The following is an 18,521-nucleotide window of genomic DNA, read 5'->3' on the forward strand; positions in this document are numbered from 1 at the left end:
GCGTGGACTCCCGACTGTCCGCGGTCCGAGAGCTCCGTAGCGTTCACTTGCGTTGGGAAACGGTTTTCCAGGGAACTGTCGGCCATATGCATCGATACCACGCCCGGAGTGGAGACTTTAACACGGGGGCAACACCGCTCATGCAAATATTCCCAAGCACAAGTTCGTGTGCAGGAGACTTCAGTGCGGTCTAAAGAGGAACTACTGTGTTGTGTGGACTTTCATTATTGAGCGTCAAATATAAAAACGGTCTGCAATGGAGTTATTAAATCCAAAGGATCTGTTGCTTTTTTGAGTGGTATAAAACAGTTAAACGGGATTTCAGCCACTGTTACATGTTCAATACCGTTCGCTGTAACATTCGACTGCCGTTTTCAGAAATATCAGGACGGTTTATGGTTTGGATCCTCTCCTCGGCGCGCGGCGAGAAACTCTTTCCCTGGCTTTATCTAAACGACCGCATGATGTTCTTTCAATGGAATTGATGAACAGCTCCGAATCGTAAATTGCCGCGGAGAATCATGACGCTGGACACCATCATGGCGTGCTGCCTCAGCGAGGAGGCGAAAGAAGCGCGACGGATCAACGACGAGATCGAGCGGCAGCTCCGGCGCGACAAGAAAGACGCTCGGCGCGAGCTCAAGCTGCTTCTGCTGGGTACGAGGCGCTTTCACGCTGCTAAACTTTCGTGCAAGTGCCAAAGCGTACAAATCCAGATAGTTTTACTTTTGCACGTATGGCATCTGAGGAAAAAAAAAAAAAAAAAAAAAAAAAAGCATTTATTCGTGCCGTTCATTAAAAGACACCGCGCGCGCCGGTGTCTCAGCACGTCTGGTTTTCTGAAAGCTCGACAGGTGGGACAGGTGTTGCGGGTGCGGTGGGATGTGAGGGACGTCTAACGTTTTTGTGTGCTAAATTGATTGCCTTTATTATACGTGAGCCGGGACCATAAAAATAGCCACAAGGGTCAATATTTTGAAATTGAGATTTATGTATCATCTGAAAACTGAATTTTGAAGCTTTCCATTGATGGATGTATTTGTTAGGACAGGACCATGTTTGGATGGGATCTGAAAAAAAAAAAGTTCTTAGCAATGCATATTAGGCTTTGAATGTTAAAAATGTTATATATATATTGGTAGGAAATTTACAAAATAACTCCATGGATCATGATCTTTACTTCATATTCAAATGATTTTTGGCATAAAAGTAAAATAATAGTAAATATAATATCGTATTTTGTTTTGTGTGTGTAATTCACCAACAAATTGCTTTTTAAATTTGGTTTTGTTTATTTGGTTTGAGACCATTTGCAAAAAAAATATGATTGACTTTTTTTTTTTTTTTTTTTTTTTAGATGCCATTAATTAGATGCCATCTGCATTAGGCCTATTATTAATATTGTTATCATATAAAAGTAAATTCTCTTAAGGATTAAGGATAAAAACATCTCTGTTGGAAAATTCAGTTCAACTCTAACCATTGAAACGTGGCAGATTTTGTTTTATTTTTTAACTAGTCTAAACTCATCATTACCTGGTCGAGGTTGGGGCCAGTAGCATAAACATAGCCACTGTGTCTAAAAACTAGTCTGACCAACATAGCAGTTTGTCAAGGGGTAATCAGCCTCACTTTTTGGACTCAAATTAGACTTGGACTTCTCTGGAGGTAATGATTCGAGCGAATCTGTGAATCACTGCTGCTCAAGAGCCTTCCGAACAAGCCAATTAGTTTCGATTTTTCACTTCTGACCCTTTCACTGTTCACATGCTTCTGCTTTCAGGAACTGGAGAGAGTGGGAAAAGCACCTTTATTAAACAGATGAGAATCATTCACGGCTCAGGCTACTCGGAAGAGGACAGGAGAGGCTTTACCAAGCTGGTCTACCAAAACATCTTTACGTCGTTGCAGGCCATGATACGGGCAATGGATACTCTCCAGATCCACTACAAATATGAACATAATAAGGTACAGTGATTTGTCTTATTAATCTGATGTCTTTATCTTGGTTTCAGGTCTTCTCTGAACTCGTAGCAGTAAAGAAATGGATGCAATTGAATGCTATCAGCGCTATGGATGTTAGAATGTGGCATCTTTTTGCATCCTCTTTAATTCAGAGAATAAAGGGAACGTTGCGAGTTGGGTTCGAAACTTGCGTTGTATGCAAGAGCCATTGCTCAATGTGACGCAGCAAGTGTCACTCAGATAACTTTGCCATGAAGTAGGTCAAACATCGAGTCGAATACCCTGAGAGAGAGATACGATCACTTTAGCTAATCATGTTGCCTAGGCTTAAACACAATTACCCCTCCAAGCTATGAAATTAATTATACCGTTTTACTGCCTCGCAGAAATGTGCCATCTTTTTTCCATTTGTAGATGCCCCCAAAGACAAACCTATTTTCCATTGTGCGTAGTTGAAATATTTTGGAACACAGCCTCAATTCAAGTTTCGTCTTATTGGGTCAGGTGTAGTGAGATGGAGAACTTTAACAAATTTGAGTTTTAAGTAAAATGGGCCAATAAAGTTGTAACCAGGTTACGTGTAAGTGGGCTAGGACGTGACTCGACATTTACCGTTGATTGGGTCTCAGTGGCGCAGGGTTGCTAGATCTGCCACCCAATTGGAAGCCAAAACTAGCCTGAAAAAAAACATAAAAGTATCCCAATTCCATTGGAAATACATAGACTGAAGAGTTAGCTTTTAACACGTTTTTCTCCTCGCAGGCCAATGCAAACATTGTGAGAGAAGTTGATGTAGAGAAGGTGTTTTTGTTCGTCAACCCCTACGTGGATGCCATCAGAAGTTTATGGAATGACCCAGGAATTCAGGAGTGTTATGACCGGAGGAGAGAATACCAGCTCTCAGATTCCACAAAATAGTGAGTGCATCCTGAACCTATCACCTTCCATAAGAAAGAGGAAACACAATGAGATCTCTCTAATGTGGCTTCTCCCAAAAAGCAGTGAGATTACATGCAGAACAAATGTGGCTTTCCCTGAAGACTTCTGCTTTTCTGATTATTCGAAAAGTCAAATAATCTAACATGTGTCTTCTACAGTTTTAGGAAATATCTCAAAAATGTCCTACACTGCGGTCAGAAGTCTGAACTCTCAAGTTCTCACTAAAACATTGCTGAGCTGTGATATTCTATTTAACATTAGTATCTCTATAGGACTGCTTTGTCAATATTTGTTACAAAGTCAATACTTAAGTGAAATCTCTTTTCCTCTTAATGTTAGTCTGACAAACGATGTAACTAAATGTTAAAATGTCATAATCCTATGTAAGTATCGGTAATAGTTACTGAGCGTTCATGTGAAATGTTTAGATTATTTTATATTTCAATCTAGGAATATAAGAACCTCCATTTCTTGTGCTTTTTATCCCCCAAAAAAGAAATCCACTTTAGATAGACTTAGCTGTTGTTATTGATTCTGTTACTGGAAGTTAAGTTAGAGCCACAAAAGCACTCATGTACAGTAAAGTTTCTTTATGATGTTGTCTTTTAAACTGTCCACATATACATGCTTAAGAACGGAAATGTTCTCCGTTTGTCCACAGTTATCTAAATTCACTGGATCGCATCGCCGAACCTTGCTATGTTCCCACCCAGCAAGACGTGCTCAGGGTCAGAGTTCCCACAACAGGGATCATTGAATACCCCTTTGACCTACAGAGTGTCATATTCAGGTAAATCTGGTCTTTATAGCTACTCTTCTAGTTCATCTAGTACTATACTGATACAAAAGGCTCAGTTCGTACAGTTGTTCAGATCTGCTGACTTGTCCTCCTCCAATCAGGATGGTAGATGTCGGAGGACAGCGATCAGAAAGGAGGAAGTGGATCCACTGCTTTGAAAACGTCACCTCCATCATGTTCCTGGTAGCGCTCAGTGAATATGATCAAGTTCTGGTGGAGTCTGACAATGAGGTAGATGAACTACCAGCAGAGGGAGCCAAATGTGTTACTAACTGCTTTAGATGTTTGCAGAATTTTGCTTGATGGCTTGATGCAAATGCCTTTTAGCACAGAGATATTTATTTTTATAAAGGAACATTTTATTCATATATTTATTTATTTGGGGTTATACAATCAGAATTCTTAGGGAGAAATGTTTTAATCGTATGGCATCATACAATTTATTGTTTAAAAAACTAGTGAATCAGTATTAGACTATATAGTATTATGACCCCATAAAAGTGTCTGATTGTCTTCTGTCATATAAGCATTGGAGAATGAACTTATCTTCTTATTTTCAACTTAAAATTGGCAAGCAGTGTTTAAATGAAATGATTTATTTTAGTGTTCAGTAGTGAATTGAATGTTATTGTTGAAATAACCCCTGAAATTGCCCTGTTGTGTTCTTTTCCCCACACAGAATCGCATGGAGGAAAGCAAGGCATTGTTTAGGACAATAATAACATACCCCTGGTTCCAGAATTCATCGGTTATTCTTTTTCTGAACAAGAAAGACCTTTTGGAGGAGAAAATAATGTTTTCACACCTTGTAGATTACTTTCCCGAATATGATGGCAAGTTCAAAAACCTTGAAATATTTTGATTTGATGCGTTTTTTTGGATTGACGGTCTTTCTGTAGCAGCAGCTAAAGCGTGGCTATGTTATGCTTCATACCTCAGCTTCTGTGTTATTTTAAGTAAAAGCTCTCATAAGCTAACCAAAATCAATCTACTTTTCTCTCCAAGGGCCGCAGAGAGACGCTCAAGCCACGCGGGAATTCATCCTGAAGATGTTTGTCGACCTGAATCCAGACTCCGAAAAAATCATTTACTCTCATTTCACCTGCGCCACGGACACAGAAAACATCCGATTCGTGTTCGCCGCGGTCAAGGACACCATCTTGCAGCTCACGCTTAAGGAATACAATCTGGTCTGAACGGCGACCGGTTGTGGTTTTATCTTTGTCAATTATCTTTTTCAATTAAAAGACTTGTCAGTCTGCAGCTAAAGTCTGCCGTAATGCTGTGATCCACTAAAATCTGCTTTAACAGGTCAAGCGGTCCGCTAATTCTGCTCTGAAATTGGACACACGAGTAACACAAGCTGCTCACCGCTTCATCGGAGCTACTTCACAGGGTTCAACTTGAATGTTATTACTCCAATTCAATGAAAAACATTGTCATTGAACTTTATATTAAGGTTTATTCTGTAGCAGGTTCTTTTTGGTTTTTAAGTTGTGTTCATTGAGATATAAATGTTGTGTAGATTTCTCCAACTTGGACATATTAATTATTCTGTGTGGTGAGGTCTTTAGAAAGCAATGAAGGTACTTATATGGTATTGTAACATGGTATTTTTTTTAAGAGTCAGAGCAAGCTTATTAGATAAGGAAGGGTCTTTTGTCATTTCTAAGGCACATGCATTGAAAAATAGATGACAGCTAGTTTACATTAAGATTTACATAAAGTGCCAAAGTTCTTTAAATGGGATTGTTTTATAACAACTATACAACAGGCAATAAGTTGCCCTCACCAGTATCATTTGTTTGGTTTTACATTTCTTCCTGGAGCAGATTGTTGTACACCTGTCGTTCATGACCTGATCCATTAAGATGATGTGCCACAGATCCCATTCCTGTGCATTCTTATCTTTAACTACAAATGTGCCATTTAGAGATTTTCTGTAATACTTGCATACGTTTAGATTTTTTTTTTTTCCCGTGATAAAATTACACAACAGATGTTCTCAGTGAGGCAATGACGCTCTTACTGGTGATGTACTGACTTGACTGTGGTTAGTGTGGTGTAATAAAGCTTTGGTCAACATTTGCAGTTGTTTTTAAAGACAGTACAGATTTGTAAAGAGTTTCATTTGATATGATTTGTGTCAAACAAATGTTTTTGCGACAAGCCAAGGGCAAAGGACCAATGTCTGTTGTGACCTGAAAGGTTTTTTTTGGGGGGTGACGCTGCCATGGTTTCCATACTACAGGGTTATCACTGGAAAATATTATTTTTATGATATACACTCACCGGCCACTTTATTAGGTACACCTTACTAGTACCGGGTTGGACCCCCTTTGCCTTCAGAACTGCCTTAATCCTTCGTGGCATAGATTCCTTAGAGATTTTGGTCCATGCTGACATGATAGCATCACGCAGTTGCTGCAGATTTGTCGAATGCACATCCAAGATGTGAATCTCCTTTCACCACATCCCAAAGGTGCTCGTGCTGGATTGAGACCTGATGACTGTGAAGGCCATTTGAGTACAGTGAACTCACTGTACTAATCAAGAAACCAGTCTGAGATGATTCACGCTTTAAGACGTGGCGTGTTATCCTGCTGGAAGTAGCCATCAGAAGATGGGTACACTGTGGTCATAAAGGGATGGACATGGTCAGCAACAATACACAGGTAGGCTATGGCGTAGTTCAGGTTGAAGGATTAGTGCAGCAGATGAAAGACACATCAAGCTTATTACCCTTCAAAATCAGAAGATTACATCAGTGTCATCAGCTCAGAACCGGCAGAAACCAGTGGGACCCAGGTATACCCATCTACTGTCTGGAGAAGTCTGGCCAGAAGTGGTCTTCATGGAACAGCTGCAGCCAAAAAAACATACCTCCAACGTGGGAACAAGGCCAAGGAAACAAGTATGCACGGATACGTAGGAACTGGGGTGTAGAAAAATGGCAGCAGGTGCTCTGAACTGAAATATATTTGTCTCTAGCAAAAGGCAGTTTGTTTGTCGAACAAGTGTCTGCAGGCAACAGTGAAGCATGGTGGAGGTTCCTTGAATGTTTGGGGCTGCATTTCTGCAAATGTAGTTGGAGATTTGGTCAGGATTGGTGTTCTCAATGCTGAGAAATACAGGCTGACGCTTATCCATCATGCAATACCATCAGGGAGGCGTATGATTGACTCCAAATTTATTTTACAGCAGAACAACAACCCCAAACATACAGCAAAAATCATTAAGAACTTCAGCGTAAAGAAGAACAAGAAGTACTGGAAGTGATGACATGGTCTCCACAGAGCCCTGTCCACAACATCATCGAGTGTGTCTGGGATTACATGAAGAGACGAAGAGAGGGATGTGAGAAAGCCTACATCCACAGATCTGTGGTTAGTTCTCCAAGATGTTTGGAACAACCTACCAGCTGAGTTCCTTCAAAAACTGTGTGCAAGTGAACCTAGAAGAATTGGCAAAGGGTGGTCACACCAAATATTGATTTGATTTAGATTTCTCTTTTGTTCATTCACTGCATTTTGTTCATTTATGAAAATAAATCTATAACACTTCCATTCTTGAAAGCATTCTTTGTTTACAGCGTTTTTTCCCACCTCCCTAAAACTCTGAATCAAACAAAAAAATCTAAATCCAGTCAATATTTGGTGTGACCACCCTTTGCATTCAAAACAGCAAAACGATATAGCATAAACTGCTATTTTAGAGAGAATTGTATAATATATGACCCTGGAGCACAAAACCATTCGTAAGTTGCAATAGCCAACAATATATCGTATGGCTCATTGTGACCAATGTTTCTCTTAGGTCAAAAATCATTAGGACATTGAATAAAGACCATGTTTCATGAAGAATTTAAGCACATTACCTACTGTATACATATATATATATATTTTGTGGTCCACATATGTGCTGTTCAGATCATGAAACTCGTACAGAGGGCTAAAGTAGTATTCGGACACTAATGCGACATAAAATTGCATAAATGTCGCTGCAGTGAACGAAATATCAAACCAAGTGGCGTTTGTTTTTAAGAAAGATTTCAAGCAAAGCATTTTTTACAAAAGGAAAACAAATAAGTAGTGAGTTAAAAGTAAATGAGGAAGCAATGAATTGTAAAATATCTAAATCTGAAATTTAAAAATATTATATATAGATGAGGTGGGACCAAATTAAGATCAAAACATGTTTTTGTTTATACTTCCTGTTTTCTGTGACGCAAGACACCTTTTACTCTTAAATATACGCCACAGCAGATTTTTTTGTTTTTATTTTCATTTTTTTATTACAAAACTACTGCTATCTACTGCTTTATAAAACCCAGAAACCGATGTCATTTTATGTAGAACCTGTAATGTAGAATAATGTAGAACCTCTTGGCCACAGATGTCTCTCAATAACAGTCAAAAGCTATCATTATTTTTGCATTACTTTCAGTATATTTTTTTTTATAAGTATTTATAGTATATTTTCCCCACTATGGTGATAGAAATATTTAGCAGGTTTGTTTGCCTTCATATTTGTGGCAAACAACGTCATTAAGTCCCTGGTAAGCATTTTATACCAGTCAGTTTCTATCAGAAGCCATAATCACATGCACATACATTATGTTCCTCATATTTTCATTCTGGGGGAATATTCCACATGATAGCATGGAATACTGTGCTGTATTTAAAGCTATTTTAGTTGTAATGTCGTAACTAAACGAATGCTTCTTTTATCAAAAGAAGGTTTGCTAATGTATATGTTTAATATTTATTCATAATTTTATTTATATTCATTTATATTTCATTGTTATTTTTCAAAATATGGTCGTATGAAACAAATGCATTATGTAATATAAAACAATTTGTAAAAAATCTGCAGGTTTGATATATAGACTATTACAGTGTTTTAAATGTTTTATTTATGCATTTAGCATATTATATATTTTGTCCCTGGATATCCAAGGATGTTGATTTCCGGAACCTTTGCTACCTTAGATCTTTTATTAAAATGATCTTTTATTTATGCTAAATATAATATAAATAAATCATTTGTACGTCGCTCTGGATAAAAGCGTCTGCTAAATGACTAAATGTAAATGTAAATGCTAAAAAACCAGTCTACAAACCAGTTTCGTTCCGTGGCATTTTGAGCAAAAGCTGTAATGCTACAACAAGTTCTTGGTATGCAACATGATCTCCAGTGTTGGCCAAGATCCACAAGAAGAAAACAAACTTACAGGTTAAATAAATTACTTGCATGCCAAACCTGTACGAGATTCTTTATTCTGTGAACACAATAAAAGAAAAAGCTTTTTAAAGGGGACATATGATGCGATTTCTGTTTTTCCTTTTCTTTAGTGTGGTGTGTAGCTGTTTGTGCATGTATAAAGTTTCCCACCAAAGCATTTGTTCCATCTAAAACAGAAAGCTGATCCAGACATGGGCTAAAATGCCTCATGAAAAAGTTCACCCACGTATCTACATCACAAGGTTGTAATATTTGCACAATACAGCCCAAATGTTAATGTGAAGAAAGAAGGCGTGTTTTAAGTAACCCCAGTAGTGTTGATGCAGCCGTGTCGGGGAAACTCTGTTCTTTAAAGAGATCAAATATAACTTAATTATCTCCATACTACTGGTAATATCTATCAAACTAAGCTAACAAGTTTGACTGTTGATCGTGAATCTAATACACTCTTATTATCACTTATCACTCTTATTCTCACCCACTTTACACGTCTATTGTTGTTTTCTTTTTCCGTTCCGTATCATTTCTTCCTCGCGCTCATTTGCTTTGTTTCGTTTTTTTACAAGCTCCTCAAACAAAGTTGGTAAGAAAGATCTTCCATCACTTACGGTGAGTAAATGGCTTCTCCTTCCATCGTCACTTCCACTGCTTGCCACATGTATAGTTTATCTGTCTCTGTTGGCGAATAGGGATTCAAATGTGATAAATGCAGGGAAATAGCTAGGCTGAGAGAGAAGGTTTTAGAATTAGAGACAGTAAGAATGCGAGGGCTTTAGATATGGCTTTAAGTGCTGGGCGTCCAGCCAAAGGACTACTGGCCCCAACTGAGCCTGGTTTTTTTCTCCATTCTGCATGGATGGGGTTTTGGTTCCTTGCTGCTGTCGCCGCTGGCTTGCTTATTTGGAGCACTTCATTTCTAGCGATTATTGATTTGATTACAGAGACCTTCTCTGCATTTAATAACACATTTTTTCTATTTTGAAAGCTGAACTTGTGACAATGGAGTTTCATTTCTGACGCGTGCTTGTGGGGTCCGTCCAGTCACAATGCCATTAGTCGGCTGGCCAATCAGAACAGACTATACTTGTTGGAAGGAGAGGCTTTGTAGAAAACAAAGCGTTTCAGGGGCGGTTCTAGGCAGTTTCAAAGTCACCCTAAAACTATAATCAGCTCTCTGAACGATCAGGCCAGTGCTGCTTCCTCAAGAAAGTTTGTAATTCTTGCTCGTCTATCGATCTCATAATCATGCGTCGTAAGAGAATGTTAATGTGCGCACGCCTGCGGAAAATAAAAAGATTAGTGAAAAACTAAAAACAGTTATCGGTCGAATGAGAGTAGTCATATCAGACTAGAAAATAGCAATTTTTCATTTTCGGTCAGTCTTAGTACATGATATAACTACAAAAGTGTCAAGGTTTAAATAGGAAACTATCTAAACCTTTTGGTCATTTTTGAACGCGATGCTACTGGTCTAATTGGATTCAATGATCTATGCTAAGCTATGCTAAAAGTGCTATCGTCAGACCCCTGCTGAATAGATTCCAAAACTCAACTTATTAATTCTGGGGGAGTTGGAGAATGAACCTATTTCCAAAAAATGTGGAGTTTTCCTTTAAGAACATTTTGTATGTGTCAGTATGACGGATCCATGTATTTATTATATTAGGCTAATAATGTTTACAGTAACTTCTGTAACTTTAATAGCTAATTTCATCCCTAAAGATAAAATCCTAGAACCATCCCCTGCGGGGAGGAGTTGCAATAATGTACAGTATTTGAAAAGTAATTTGTTTTTTGAACATTAAAGCATGTCAACATATTCCATTACACCAAATACACCAAATAATGATCTTTAAAATAACATCATTTGACTCCTTTGAAGCCACCAATACTCTTTGATTAACAATTCTTACAAATTTTGTGTTCCACAGGAGAATGTTATGCAATTTACAATTTTAAGTTCAGTTCCTCTGTTCATGATTTTTTTGTTTATTAAAAAACAGCAATTGAGAGTGGTGCAGAGGAAAAAGGAAACTAATGCCTTATGTGACACAACCCAACCCATCGATTGAACAAGGAAGAAACTATAAATTACAGTACATCAGGCTAGTCCTGATGTAGGCGTGTTTCAATAGGCTTTCTTAAAGAAGGGTTTTTAACACTGGTGAGTGACTGATGAATGTGTTAACTGCTAAGTACTGGAGAAGGTTCAAGCTGTTCAGGATGGGGGACTGCTGCTTGTCGAGTGAAGACAGAGAAAGCTTCAGGATTCACCAGGAAATTGAGAGACAGCTTAAGATGGACAAACGGGATTCATCCCGACAACTGAAACTTTTGCTTTTAGGTATGTACTTTTTTATTTTTGTTTGTTTTATTTTAGGGGTGTAGAATTTTTTTTTCTTCTGCGAAATCTGAAATTTTATAATGGTCAGCGTAAAAAAAAAGTTCAGCATCTTGAATCAATTATTGACATTAAACTCTAAAACAATTAAATAGTCAGATGATGTTTACTAAAGCTTGTACAATACTTGTAAGGTTCACAAAATTCCCACTTTGAATGTTTAGATGACATGTTTCCTCTGACTGTTAGCGGTCACATTCAAATATATATGCAAAAGGATGTCAATGAAAAGTCATTCATTCTCAGACTGCACAGCACAGTTTTTCTGTTCCTAATGAAACTAAAATTCAAGTAAGCATGTCAAGATGTTTGCAAAAGGCATGCAAGAAGGAACAATGAGTAAATTCCTAACGTATGTTGCACTGATAGGATCAGCTCCATGTCTTGTATGCGTTCTTGTATCATATTGAACATAAGCGGTTATTTATGTGTTTGAGTTTGTTTATGTTTATCTTGATATGTACTTTATGAGCTATTTTACACTATATTTTAGGTTAAGTAGTTTCTAACCAGCTGAGTCAGTGTCAGTTTAACGCAAGAGCTTATCCAGTGTTTCCTTGTTTTAACCTTGATAAAAATCTCTAAAACCCTTTTAGCAAAACCCATGACTGTTAGACCTGTCTATCATGTACAAATAGATACAGTCATTCACATCCAGCGCTGCAATGTCAAAATTATTTTTGTGAGGGTCTATGTGGCATCATCCTTGGTTACATGTTATCAGACTCACGAGAATGCATTTGATGTTCGGTGTGGTTAGTCACTTTTGTAGCAAAATGCACTTTTTATGATCTTCTAATTGAATGCACATACATAGTTTGAACTGAATTGAGCTGGAAGACGATGACACTGAATCAATGAACTGACATTAACTGAGAATTTGACTCTTTACTGTTGTCGTTTTGTGTTACCGGCACGCTGTTTTCCTACTTAAAGCTACTTAACAAAATCCGTATTGTTGAAAGCGCTATAAGAATAAAAGTCATTGACACAAAAACAAAACCTTCATCAATAATCAGCAATACTTATCACAATAACCTCATTTACAAGTTATTAAACAATTTATTTTGTTAAATGATAGTTTCTAAATATAGCTGCTTAACTACGGTCTCATATTAAAACAAATCATATTCAAACCATTCACACCTTACTGGCAGACCATTCTGGTCATCACACAATCTCAATATCCCGAAGCAAAATGAGTTCATATCCTAAAGCAAACATGCAAATTAGAAAATCCATATTAGGTGTCTTTGAAAGGTCTGTGTGTTTCTAAAAGTAGGCACGAATGGATTGATAATTTCCCAACATATTTTCACGTGAAATTTTCTGCTGCTGAAGGTCTATCTGCAAAATAACAAACACTTACATTATTAAAGGTGCAGTATGTAAGATTGACGGTTAACAGTTGAAATGGGTAGTGCAATCTAACAATGTGTTTTTTAACATACAATTTCAGTTTTGTGTATTATTATGTCGAAAATGACGGCAATTTAAACCAAATTCACTTCAAATATGATAACTATATGCTAAGAAACTCAAAGAGTCACTTAGACTAAGTCTGGACTGTGACAAGATATTAGTACTGGTCTCAGTACTGATGGTAAGACCTCATAAATGAACCTTTTTATATACAGTCATATGCATATCACAGCGATGCATCTCACGGCAAAAACTTCCCATGTCTTTCAACAGGCACAGGGGAGAGCGGGAAGAGTACATTTATCAAGCAGATGAGAATCATTCACGGCAGGGGCTACACCGAGGAGGACAGAAGGTCCTACGCCAAGCTGGTGTTCCAGAATATCTTTGTGTCCATTCACAACCTGCTTCAAGCCATGGAGCACCTAAACATTCCCTTTGCCGATGGAAAAAACAAAGTATGCTCCAGGAGTTCTGAGACAAAGCATAAGTTTTGTTAGGCGTGTTAAATATCTTTTTCCGCAAAACTAAAATCTTTTCTGTGTGTGTTGCAGACACATGCTGCAATGCTTAACAGTGTGATGCCCGAAACAGTACAGTCACTGGAGCCTAAACATGCTGAAGCCATCAAGAGTGTGTGGAAAGACCAAGGTCTGCAGAAATGCTTTGAACGCAGGAGAGAGTTTCAGTTGTCAGACTCAACCAAATAGTAAGTGCGGTGAAGATTTCATTTTTCACACTAACAAAAAAAGTACTATTGTATTATTAATCACATTTTGACAGGGCACCACAATGATTCAATGCATATGTCTTTGTATTATTTGGAATACCACGCTAACACTGAAGTTTATCTAAAGTGAGCATTTTTATAAGGCTGTCACATCTAAAGGGAGGACTGAAGGACAGGGTGAGTGTCAACGGATTTGTTCAACAGCCAGATGAGAGACAGTCCAAACAATAGGCAGGGAGGCAAGGTGAGTCAGGCAGGTTTAGGGGGTCCACCCCTAGATGACTGTTGACCAGAGAGGTGATGAACGGAGGCAAGCAGCAGAAACCTGACAGCAATGTGGTGGAGCCATTCCACAGCTGGCTGGACAGGATGGGACAGTCTAAGCTAAACACGGACAACTTAAGGAAGAAATTAAACAGCATCACAAAGAATGGGGAGACGAGTTATCAAACATTGACACAACGGACTAGTTTACAACAATGAACTGACAAGAAAGGAGGGAAGGAGAACATGAGGAACAGGTGAGAACACTCAGGCAAACGAGGACTAAACGAGAGGGCATGTCAACAGGAAACAAGGAGGATTGACAAGGGAAGCACATGGCCAACACAAACATTAAACAAGGACAAGACTGACAGGACTGGAGCTGATGTTAGGAGCAAACTCTGGGGCCGGAGCAGACACTGGATTAGGCTCGACTTGACATAGGAAGTGGGGCAGAAAGGTTGTTGCTTCCTGACCCAGGAGGTGGAGACCGGTTGACCAGAGAGGAGAAGAGACTGAGTAGGTGATGACGAGAGGTAGGCAGCGGAGGCCTGACAGGAATGTGTTGGAAACAATACACAGCCAGCTGGACAGAATGGGACGGATGAGATGAGATAAAACTGGGCTCTGACAAAAAGCTAACAACACTGGCAACTTAAGCAGTATCACAAAGAATGGGTGAGACACGTTATCAATCACTGACACAGACACAACAAACTGTCAATACAGGAGGCAAAGAAAGAACAAGATACAGGGTAAGGAGAACACGAGGAACAGGTAAAACAAACAAGGACTGAAAACAAGGAGGCAGGACAATGAGAGCACATGGTCAGCACAAACAAAGATGCAGCCATGTGCTCAGACACAACACAGACAAAGACACATTAAACAAGGACGAGACTGACAGGGCAGGATCCTGACCAAGGCTCCTATGTTATGTAAATTTATGTATCTTAACAAGGATGAACCCAAAGCTGGTCCTGGCAGCAAAGGTTATGGCCTTCAAATTCAAATGAACGGTCGGTTCTTACCATTATGTTGCACAATGTGGTGAGGGATGAACCGAGACTCACTCTGCGAGTTAACTGCTTCAGGTGGGAGTTTGACGCATGTGTCTGTGGAAGGATGCTCTTTGTTCTGGAAAGAGTTTGGACAAAAGTTGAGCCACGTGAGATCTGCAGTGCACTGGAAAGGCTCTAAGGGCCGGTGTACACACGGAAGGCTCTGACTGTCTGTTTGCAACTCTAGGCATAGGAACTGGAGGGATTAATATGAGGGTTCATGTACTGGAACTGACTTTGTGACTGGTTAATCAACATTTCCTGCATGCTTTTTTGGATCTCTATAAGTCGGCTGACCTCTTCCCACATGGCATTTTTTTAATTTGCGCAGAGACTGTAGCAATCAGGAAGAACTTTACGTCAGACGAAGATGAAAGGTGATAGCTAGCGTCTGATCTTCTCACCTTTTACTTATTTAAAGCAACGGAGGTCCCTGCACGTTGAAAAATTATGCTACAAGGGGTACCCTGCACATCATTAAAAGTGACACCAAAGTGTCTTGGACCAAGTGGCAATATGTGATGAGTAGGGAGTGAGAATGTGTTGAAGTCTTGTAAGTTGTTGACCAACTGTACCGTCTGAGGCTTTCTCCTTGAACTTGATACTCTGCATTCTGGTCCATTGACATCATTTGCCCAGTGTTGACTAAACATCCGGCTCAATAGACCTAATTGTTTTGAAAAATTACAGGAGGATTTATGTGTTGGTAAGAACACGCAAGACTGAATAGGAGTTTACCGTTGCTTAGATTGAGTGGTAAGAAGAAAGGAGAGATTAGTTTTTTGTAGAAACATTCACAGTCTCTTCATAGTTCGACTACAAGGCTCTGACTGACACCATTCAATAAACTGTGCTCCGATTGGATTAATCATTTGAGATAATATGTATATATATATATATATATATATATATATATATATATATATATATATGTGTGTGTGTGTGTGTGTGTTTGGCATTCTTTTAGTCTTTAATTTAACATATTCTTTCTGTAGTATTAATCTTCATTCATCTTTAGAACACAGTTAGATATTTTTGAAGAAAACTGGGAAGCTTGTGACTGTCTCATTGACAGCCAAACAATTACCCTTGTCAAGGTGCAGAAAAGTATGAAAGGCGTTGAAATGATAAATTATAAAACAGCATATTAGAATGATTTCTGAAGGATCATGTGACAGTGTATCATGAATAATCAGCAATCATGCTGAAAACTCAGCTTTGAAAAATAACAAATATAAAATGAATAGTGTATTAAATTGGATATTTTACATGGTAATAATATTTCACAACCGTGTATTGTGTTTCTGTATTTTTTTGATCAAATAGGTACAGCCATGGGGAGGACTAGAAACTTAAAAACAATCCAAACCTTACTGATCTCAAACTGTCTGAATGGCAGTGTGTGTATAAACATTTTATCACACAGTATGTAGTAGTCACTATGTCACTATGTAGTAGTGTTTTTCTTCCCCTAAGAGCTCTATTTTCAGTTTAGAAGTACTGTAGAACTGTAATTTAGATCCCTGGTGAATAGGAATTCATGAACTGATAAAATGGATGCAACAAAAGATGATTTTCACCTCAACACACAATCAGAAGTTTTACAACAAAAAAGAAACAAACCGAATATGACATATCGCAAGATACGTTCATTAAAAATATGCGTAGCTTTATCATATTAAATTAAAACTTCTTTTATTTTGTGTTTGCTGAATTTTGATGGCCATTTAGATTTCTGGACAAATAACTAAAAACGTACTTTTCGTGGTTTCTCAAATTCTGTGTAATTCTTTTTGGTTTACTAGTTACCTCGATGACATTGACAGATTATCTGCGGCCTTTTACTTGCCGACTGTTCAGGATATTCTGAGAGTCCGAATTCCAACCACAGGCATCATTGAGTACATCTTTGACCTCCAGACAGTCATATTCAGGTAACTCTTAATTGTGAAGACGGATGTCCGACTGTGATCCATTTTGTAATTCTTAACCTCTTGTTTTTGTAGAATGGTTGATGTTGGAGGCCAAAAGTCAGAAAGACGGAAGTGGATCCATTGTTTCGAAAACGTTACTTCCATCATCTTTCTGGTGGCTCTGAGCGAGTACGACCAGGTCCTGTATGAGTGTGCGAATGAGGTTAGTCACTTCCTTGCATTGCCTTAGTAGCTCTTCTTTGTTATTGAGAGCTAGCATTATTAAGAGTCGTTCATTCTGTTGATGGAATTTTTTACCTCTCAGAACCGCATGGAGGAGAGTAAGGCACTTTTTAAGACAATCATCTCCTACCCCTGGTTCCAGGAGTCCTCTATTATCCTCTTCCTCAATAAAACAGATATCCTGAAGGAGAAGATATCAAAGTCACATCTTGTAGACTATTTTCCACAATACAAAGGTTGGAGTGCCATACACGGCTTAAACATTTCTGTCTTATTTTTTATTAAAGGGTTATTCCATCCCAAAATGATTTCTTACTCCATGTATATGATTTTTATGATAATGTTATTTATTGCAGTAAACATACAGCAGGGCTGTGTTGGGGAAGCTATATTAAAACCATGAATAAATGTTAGATATTTTAATGAATACATATGTTAGTCCACCCCAAAATGTCACACATCAAAAAAAAAAGTTATGAAATAATAGTTTTATGCTTATTACTAAAATGACGACATCTATCTTCTCATTCCACAGGCCCTAAAAATGATGCAGATGCCGCAATGAAGTTCATCTTGAGTATGTATGAGGAGCAGAACTCGGACATGCACAAAAACATCTACGCACATTTCACCTGTGCAACCGACACTGAAAATATCCGCTTTGTTTTTGAAGCAGTGAAGGACACCATTCTGCGGAACAACCTGTCTGACTTTAACCTGAGTTAAATGTCAAAAGTACTTCTACGTACAGTATATGGCTGCGCTGACCTCTGATTCGGTGAAAATATTAATGTGATCTGTGCGTGAGTGCTGGGATTATGGCAAAGTGCATTCTGAATTTAGTCTGTAGCACACCTGGACTGGCAGATATTAAAGCGATTCCCCCCCCCAAAAAGAAATGTCTAATTTTGCATTTTGCAGAAGAGAGAAAATCATAAAAGTTTGTAAAAATATGAGCACGTGAGAAAATGATTTTCGTGTTCTATTCATCTTTTGTTATTAGGGACAATATTTTACCTCTGGAATGAATTTTCAGGGGCATTTTTTTCTTTATTGAGGGCATTTTTCCAAATGATGCTTTACAGGCCCACGATAGAATAGAATAAATATTTTATAAAAACACCCTTTCCAACTTATTCCTTACCTTCACCGTAAACAAAATCTACCCAAAGTCTGTAGTATCAGGTAAATGCTAACTGGCTCGCTTATCACTAACACTTCATATGGCCATCTCACCGAGTATCTGCTATTGCATTCTATTTCCACACAAGATTTGAATGAAATATGAATTAAGACACGCTGGCATAAAAGACAGACTTTGAATCCATGCAAATCAATTGTAGCCACTGTCTTTGCTATTCAAATGATCTCTCCAGCGCTGACATGGATACTAGAACGATACTAGCTATATAATAGCTCGTTTGTAAATACTTACTTCATGTACAGTTACAATTTTTAGTGCGACTACTGTATGTTCGGTCACAACTTTTAGTGTGATTCTTAGAAGCTAAATTGATGTGTGACACTTAAGCACTGCATT

The 18,521-nt window shown here is 38.3% G+C and overlaps 2 protein-coding genes across 2 annotated transcripts in view; both read left to right on the forward strand.

Annotated features, from left to right (window-relative positions):
• The window catches only part of gnaq (guanine nucleotide binding protein (G protein), q polypeptide), a 5,921-nt gene extending 108 nt beyond the window's left edge, over positions 1–5,813 (forward strand). The window contains exons 1-7 of the mRNA XM_043239413.1: positions 1–657; positions 1,784–1,968; positions 2,728–2,882; positions 3,566–3,694; positions 3,805–3,934; positions 4,383–4,536; positions 4,709–5,813. The exon at positions 1–657 is cut by the window's left edge and continues 108 nt beyond it. Of these exons, the coding sequence (XP_043095348.1) occupies positions 522–657; positions 1,784–1,968; positions 2,728–2,882; positions 3,566–3,694; positions 3,805–3,934; positions 4,383–4,536; positions 4,709–4,899 (1,080 nt within the window). The 5' untranslated portion in view covers positions 1–521 and the 3' untranslated portion in view covers positions 4,900–5,813. The remainder of the gene's footprint in view (positions 658–1,783; positions 1,969–2,727; positions 2,883–3,565; positions 3,695–3,804; positions 3,935–4,382; positions 4,537–4,708) is intronic.
• A 5,228-nt stretch (positions 5,814–11,041) lies between these two features.
• gna14 (guanine nucleotide binding protein (G protein), alpha 14) lies at positions 11,042–17,934 on the forward strand. The gene is made up of 7 exons (XM_043239409.1): positions 11,042–11,291; positions 13,044–13,228; positions 13,325–13,479; positions 16,631–16,759; positions 16,832–16,961; positions 17,064–17,217; positions 17,517–17,934. Exons 1-7 carry the CDS (start codon positions 11,123–11,125, stop codon positions 17,705–17,707), a joined length of 1,113 nt encoding a protein of 370 aa, XP_043095344.1. The 5' UTR covers positions 11,042–11,122; the 3' UTR covers positions 17,708–17,934.
• Positions 17,935–18,521: the final 587 nt, after the last annotated feature.

This window comes from Puntigrus tetrazona, chromosome 5 (genome assembly GCF_018831695.1).
Source record: "Puntigrus tetrazona isolate hp1 chromosome 5, ASM1883169v1, whole genome shotgun sequence".
In the NCBI taxonomy this organism is placed as follows: Eukaryota; Metazoa; Chordata; class Actinopteri; order Cypriniformes; family Cyprinidae; genus Puntigrus; species Puntigrus tetrazona.

What these genes read in the sequence shown, in the direction of transcription:
- gna14 (XM_043239409.1), top strand. Translation starts at nt 11,123, where the DNA reads ATGAATGTGTTAACTGCTAAGTACTGGAGAAGGTTCAAGCTGTTCAGG. An exon ending in ACTGAAACTTTTGCTTTTAG is followed by an intron (nt 11,292 to 13,043) that starts GTATGTACTTTT and finishes GTCTTTCAACAG; the next exon opens with GCACAGGGGAGAGCGGGAAG. An exon ending in CTCCAGACAGTCATATTCAG is followed by an intron (nt 16,760 to 16,831) that starts GTAACTCTTAAT and finishes TTGTTTTTGTAG; the next exon opens with AATGGTTGATGTTGGAGGCC.